This window comes from Lepisma saccharinum, chromosome 28, assembly GCF_977018435.1.
Source record: "Lepisma saccharinum chromosome 28, izLepSacc3.1, whole genome shotgun sequence".
Taxonomy (NCBI): domain Eukaryota; kingdom Metazoa; phylum Arthropoda; class Insecta; order Zygentoma; family Lepismatidae; genus Lepisma; species Lepisma saccharinum.
The window spans coordinates 11,595,106-11,602,827 of NC_139256.1; the positions used below are offsets into that span (position 1 = coordinate 11,595,106).

The window sequence follows — 7,722 nt, forward strand, 5'->3', positions numbered from 1 at the left end:
GTGGCCGAGGGTATGATCACCAAATCAAATGGCATAGGCACTCACAAACAAACTGGCATCATTGCAACATTCAAACCTAATTCCGAATTCATGGAGCCAATCATCTACAATCCATCCCCAACATTATATTTTCCTGTGTGCCACAATAGAATAGATTACATTGAGTTGATGGTCACTAATGAAAAAGAAGAATTAGTTGATTTTGCTGGAGCCACAACAACTGCAATCATAGAGATTAACATTTAAATAAAAATACATACAATGGAAAATATTGAGAGTTATGAGCTACAATCATTCCCCCCAAACAGGAGGACATTTGCAAATTTAAATCAACCCAACACAGAAATTGAGGTTGATCTTGATGTAGGGGATGGCTTTATACACCCCCACAGAGCAGATCTATACATCAAATTTGATGTTGTAAAGCTCGATGGAACAGATTATCCGGCAAATTCAAATATAAGATTGGTAGACAATTTTGTGCCGCATCTATTCTCTGAAATTGAGATCAGAAAGCATGGTGTTGTTATAAACAGAATAGATTATCCCGGCATTACCTCCACAGCTTTGGCCACACTAAAATTATCCAAAACCGAAGCTTCTTACTACAAAATAGGTGGATTTGAGGCTGGTGATAAGATATTATCTAAGAACCACACAGTGCTGTTCCCCATGCGCCTGTTGCCAGGATTCTTCTCGGATTACAAAGATATTATGTGGAAGGGCGGGTTAAGAATCACATTTAGAAGAGCTGCAAATGATAACAATGCTTTGATGAGGTACAGCACATTAAACCCTACAGGAGAAGCTCTGCCTAATACCTTACCAGATGCAGGCAAGTGCATTATTCAGACTATGGAGCTAAGAATCCCTGTTGTTGAATATGAAGCCAGTTATGCTCTTAAATACAAAGCTGATATAATAAAAAATCCACAGATTCCTCTGCAATTTTACACATATCAATGCGTACAGAAGCCCGCATCTGGCACATATTATGAGTTTGATGCTACAAATTCATTCTCCAGTATTCAATATGACATGCCTGATTTTGTGGTGGTACTGTTTCAGACTGGAAGACACAACAATCAGGAAAAAAATTCAAGTAGATTTGATAACTGCAACATCAAGAACATATATCTTAAAAATGGCAGAAATGAGGTCTTCCCTAGAGAAAATTACAATTTAGACATGTCCAAGGATGATTTCCTTAAATTATATGAGGCATTTTCGGCTTTCAAACGTGTCACTACTGGCAGTACTGACATGTATTACACACCAGATGAATTCAAGACACGGAGACCCATGTTTGTCATCAACACCTCAAAAAGAAAACAAGTTGTGGTAAATGACAGGACAAACATTAAAATTATCTGTGAATTCCATGAGGCATTACCAGATGACACCATATGTAGTGTTATTCTCATAGGGGAAAAATCATATGTTTATGATGTAAGAAATGAGAGGGTCACGGAGCAATTCTAGAAGAATTACATTATCTTAATACTAGATATACAATTTGAGCCTGGTGCCCAATTGAACTTAAACCAGAAATAAATATGTGTGTGTGTGTGTGTGTGTCTGAATATGTGTATGTGTGTCTTGGCCTAGTTTTAAGTATGGCCAAAAGAGGGGCATATTTTTAACAAATTTATGGACAACAATCTCACAGAAGTGCCTTTTGTAAGTGTAGACAAATCAATCTGAGGAGGTCATACTTTCCGAGAAATTCCCGAGGGCATTTTCACAAAAATCTTGGATTAGACAAGATTCCACACTTGAGCAAAAAGCTCATATGGGCATGTTGAGCTTGTTTTAAGTGTAGCAAATCTGCATGAGAGGGGGTTCATACTTTCGTGGGTTTATAATAGCACAAATACCACTACTCACTATCCGATTCGAGCGACATCAAAAGTTCATTGAGCGATCTCGAGAGTAGGGTGGCCAATCTCCCCACCTCCAAAGAATTGCACGCTTTGAAAAGAAACATATCTCGAATGCTGAAACGACAAGAAACGGAAACGGCGAACGTGGAACAGATTCGAGACGAAATTAGTTCGCTGGTGTCGACGCTGCCCACTTCGCAGAGCGTCGCCGACCTTCACACGCAGTTTACAGAGATGCGAAGCATCGTGAACGATCTTACCGACAAGAGCTCGAAATTGAATCAAGTCGAGAACCTTCAGAATATTGTCGTCAACATCAGAGATCAAGTTGGAGTGCTGGAATCCACGCAGGAATCGACGCTGGCCTCTTTCGGTGCCAAGTTGCAAGAACTCAACGAAAACTACAAGCAGTTGAACGTGGAAGTGAAAATCAAACCGTCGTTTTCTGCCGTAACGGATACCATAATCGAGCATTTGCTGCCCATCGAAAATAAACTCGGACAAGTTCACAGTAATCTCGTCACCTTCGACACTAAATTCGCCAAATTGTTCACCTTGCAAGCCATCGAAATCAACAGCGTTCCCAATCAACAGAGAATCTCCACGTTCGTCGAAGGTAACAAACTGTACATGTTGCATCCTTATCATCCGTACTACAAGTTTCTCCTCGATGGCACAATTCAGATAAACGAATTTTCGTACTGGTCTCACGGCAGAAAAGCTAGCGTTCCCACCATGACCTTAATATCGAATCGTGGTGTCCAGAAAGCAGGAAACATTCCTCTGGCACGTTGGAACGAAACGCGCAACATATATGAAATACACGAAGACGAAGATCTTACCGTTTTCGACGTGAGTGCCGGCGATAAGCTGATCATTCAAAACACGAGCGAGGTGCCCCCCTCTTTGAATCCCATCACGCTGGTGCTTCTCTTCAAACGTAATCTCTAAAATAATAAAATGTCTAGGCAAGCCATCGTCGAAGAATTGCATAAACCTGCACGCCGCAACTACGAACGTTTGGCTGTGGTAACCAAGGGCATCGACGACCTCTGGCAAAGCGATCTCGTGGAGATGAGTAGCGGCAATTTGAAAAACGTACATAAATGGAACAATGGCAACAAGTACCTCCTCACCGTCATAGACACATTTTCGAAATTCGCATGGGCTCTACCTTTGAAGGCGAAAACGGGATCGTGCGTCACGGAAGCATTCAAATTAATTTTTCGCGAAAGCGGCGGCAGACGACCTCGATTTCTGCACACGGACAACGGTAAAGAATTTTACAACGCCGTATTCCAAAAGTTTATTCAAAAACATGACATTCGACATTATTCGACCTTCAGTCACATCAAAGCCAGCATCGTGGAAAGATTTAATCGAACCTTGAAAACACACATGTGGAAACGATTCACGCTTCGGGGAAATTACAAATTACATCCTGCCGGAACTCGTTGACACCTATAATGATACGGTATACAGAACGATAGGCATGAAGCCAGTTGACGTTACGAAATCTGACGAGCAGCGTTTAATTTCTACAGTTTACTGTCCAAAGTACACACCCACGACAAAAAGAGCTAAATACAAAATTGGAGACCAGGTGAGGATCAGCAAATTCAAACGCACCTTCGAGAAGGGATTCACAAAAAATTGGAGCACAGAACTCTTTACGGTGGTTCGAGTTTTACCCGGAAACCGACACACGTATATAATAAAAGATAGTAGCGGCGAGATTTTGAAAGGAAGATTTTACGAAGAGGAACTCTCTAAAACGAAACACCCCGACACGTACCTCATCGAGAAAGTATTGCGTAGGAAAGGTGACAAACTGTTTGTCAAATGGCTGGGACTTCCGGAAAAGAGTTGGATCGACGCGAACGAAGTGATCTTGTGAGTACGTGGAACGTGGTGAAGCGTCTACCGGATCCGGAAAGTCAAACGAGAAAAAAAAAGAACGGTGAGTTGCTTCCCGACAGCATCCGCTGTCTGATCGTAGGTCCTTCGGGGTGTGGGAAAACGACACTGCTCGTGGACAATTTTCTCCTCGCACCGAATTGGTTAGATTGGAAGAACAGGCACCTGTACGTGTTCTCGAAAAGTTTGGAGCAATCCAAATACCAGCAACTGATGAAACTGTACGATGGTCTGGACATTGCAACGTTCGCCTCGGAAATAAAACCACTCGACGATTGTCGTGAAAATTCAGTTGTTGTGTTCGACGACGTCATCCTGGAAAATCAAAATGAAATTCGCAACTTTTTCACGCAAGGTCGTCACAAAGGAATGGATTGCTTCTACCTAGCTCAAACGTTTTCCAAAATTCCAAAACAGTTAGTACGCGACAACGCTAATTTCATATGTTTGTTTCGTCAAGATCACACCAACCTCAAGCACGCGTACGATGACTACGTAGGCGGAGACATGAACTACAATCAATTTTCGGAACGCTGCTGCTCTACTTGCTGGAACGGTGACGATTTCGGATTCGCGACGATCGACATGACGAGGAAACCCAACGACGGAAAATACAGAAACAAAATCAACGACTTTCTAAACGTTGCAACGTTGTGAGAAACGACGTATATAAATAAACGTTATGACGAAACGAAAAATCGAAGACGAAAATCTCAAGCTTCGCGATTACCTCGCGAAACGCTTCAAAGGTTGGAAATCCGAGAATCGCGGATTCTACGAAGAGAAGAAACGTCAGGATCAACCTGTGATCGATGCCATCAGCGGTCTTCTTCTTCTTCTTATGGCGCTACAGTCCACTGATGAACCTTGGCCTCCTCTGTGATTTGTCTCCATCTATCTCTACCTTTCGCCACAACTTTCCAATTTCTATACTGGAGCCTCCGAACATCCTCATCCACTCCATCCACCCATCTTAATTTAGGCCTTCCTCGTTTCCTTTGTCCACCTGGGCTATCCAACATCACTCTCTTTGCAGGGTCACTATCACTCATGCGCATCACATGACCTGCCCATCTTAATCTAGCCGCCTTTATTACACCAATAACTGTTGGTTCTTGATATAAGTCGTAGAGCTCCTTATTAAATCGCTTTCTCCATTTTCCATTCTCACATACTGGTCCCAATATTCTTCGCAATATCTTTCTTTCAAAGGTCTCTACCAACTCTTCATCTTTCCTTGAACTGGTCCAAGTTTCCGCAGCATAAGTCAATACAGGTCTTATCAGTGTCTTGTAAAGTATTAACTTAGTTGTTCTGGACAATATGGTGCTCTTAAAATGTCTCTGTAGTCCATAATAGGCCCTATTCGCTGCTATAAGTCGTGCCTTTACTTCCTCCTGTGAATCATTTTCATATGTCACAACAGAACCCAGGTAGATAAAGGCATCCACTCTATCAAAGGTATAATTAGCCATTGTTATGGTCGGTGATGGATTATATCTGTGTGCTTTGCCTGCTGCCATGTACTTAGTCTTCCCTTCATTCACCACCAATCCCATCTTTTTTCCTTCCCTTTCTATGGCCAGAAATGCTTCTTCCACTGCATGTAGAGATCTTCCTACTATGTCCACATCATCTGCATATGCAAGTATCTGGATTGACTTATAATATATGGTACCCCTAATTTGCACCCGAGCTTCCCGTATAACCTTCTCTAAGGCAATGTTAAACAACAAACAGGACAGCACATCGCCTTGTCTTAGTCCATTTTCTATTTCAACAGGTTCTGAGAGTTGTCCTCCTACTCTTATCTTACTATTAGAGCCCTCCATAGTTATCCTCACCATTCTTATTAATCCTATTGGAATTCCGAGATCTTTCATTGCCAGATATAGTTGGGTCCTGTTTATACTATCGTATGCAGATTTAAAATCAAGAAATAGATGGTGCGTTCCTATCCCAAACTCCAGCGTTTTCTCCAGTATTTGCCTTAAGGTGAATATCTGGTTAATTGTAGATTTTCCTGGCCTGAACCCACATTGATATGGTCCAATGCACTTTTCTACATATGGTAGTAGTCTTTTATATATAATTCTTGCAAATACTTTATATGCAACGTTCAACAATGTAATTCCACGATAGTTTGCACACTCCATCATGTCCCCTTTCTTGTGGATAGGTACTATGATACCCGTCCTCCATTCACTTGGCATCTGTCCCTTTTTCCAGATTATGTTTATTATTTCCTTCAAGCCTCTAATGACACTCTCGCCTCCATGCTTAAGCAGCTCTGCTTGCAAGTTATCTATTCCAGATGCTTTACTATTTTTCAATATCTTGACTGCCTCCCATACTTCATCTAACTTTGGACTTTCTATGCCTTCTTCTCCTTCCTCTTCTTCATTTAATCCTTCTTCCAGCATACCTGCTACATCTGCACTGCCATTCAATACATCATTAAAATGCCTTCTCCACCTTTCTAAAATTTCATTAGTGTCACTAATTATATCGCCTGTTTCATTTCTACAGACTGTTGTCCTTGGTTTAAAAACATCTTTTGTATTATTTACCAGCTTATACATCTGCCTTACATTCTTCTGCTCATGCAGGCTTTCCAACTGTTTCATCTCTTGCTTCATCCATTCCCTTTTTCTTTTCCTATGGACTCTCTTCTCAATCCTTCTTTTCTCTTGATATTCATCCCTAGCTCTCCTTGTTGCACTTCTTTGCTGCATCCTCTTATATACATAATTCTTTTCTTTGGTTACATTTTGACATTCCTCATCGAACCACGTTTCTTTCTTTACTGGCTTTTGTGTTTCAAGTATTTCCTTTGCTACATTACTGATCCTCAGCTTATATCTATCCCACCTCTCATCTACATTTTCCACTTCTGCCGGTTTCATCCCGACGAATCCCTCTTGTAGTTTACTTCTGTACCTCTCAACCACCGTTGGATTTCTTAACTGCGTGACATTAAATTTAATCAGGCTAGTCGCCTTCATTTTTCGACTATTAGATATTCTTGCTCTAATCCTTCCCATAATCAAATAATGGTCGGAATCAATATTAGCCCCTCTAAAAGATCTAACATCAATGATATCTGATCTATGTCTACAATCTATTAGCATGTGGTCAATTTGATTGTAAGTTTTTCCATCCGGGGCTCTCCATGTCATTTTATGAATATCCTTGTGCTGGAACAGAGTTGTTGTTATTACTTGATTCCGAGATGTTGCAAACATTATTAGCCTCATACCATTGTTATTTGTTACTTTATGCATACTTTGTTTACCAATTGTTGGTTGATACACGTCTTCAATGCCTATCTGGGCATTGAAGTCTCCAATTACTATTTTTATGTCATTTTTTGGGCAATCATCAAATGCTTTCTCTAACGCATCATAGAAATCTTCTTTTACATCATCTGTGGATACTTCCGTGGGTGCATGTGCATTGATTATACTGTAATTAAAGAACTCTCCTTTAACTCTTAATGTCGATAATCTTGAACTTATAGCTTTAAATCCTATCACTAGATGTTTTAGTTGTTTATGTATTATAAACCCAGTTCCTAGCATATGCAGCCTTTCATCACAGCTATAGAATACAGTTGCTTCTCTTTTTTCCAAAACTCCTTTTCCGATCCAACGTACTTCTTGCAATGCCACTATCGCAGGCTTATAATTATTTAGTTGATCCAGCAACATCCTCAATGCACCTGCCCTATACAAAGATAGCACATTCCAGCTCCCTACATATAGATCCCTTCCCTTTCCATAATTCGCTTGTCCATTGCTCACGCCAGTCCGTCGTCGGTAGATCTGTCCGGCTACATTTCTTTGAGGTCTCGTAACGTGGTTCCTTTTGTGGGATGGGGTTGTCGGCCCCACGCCCAACCCCCATTCTTGGAGGACCAGGA

The 7,722-nt window shown here is 41.1% G+C and overlaps 1 protein-coding gene across 1 annotated transcript in view; it reads right to left on the reverse strand.

The window, feature by feature from the left end:
* LOC145980593 (uncharacterized) overlaps positions 1-7,510 on the reverse strand; it is a 31,435-nt gene extending 23,925 nt beyond the window's left edge. Inside the window, exon 1 of the mRNA XM_083113628.1 lies at positions 6,073-7,510. Coding sequence (XP_082969754.1) covers positions 6,073-7,510 — 1,438 coding nt within the window. The remainder of the gene's footprint in view (positions 1-6,072) is intronic.
* Between the last annotated feature and the right edge of the window lie 212 nt (positions 7,511-7,722).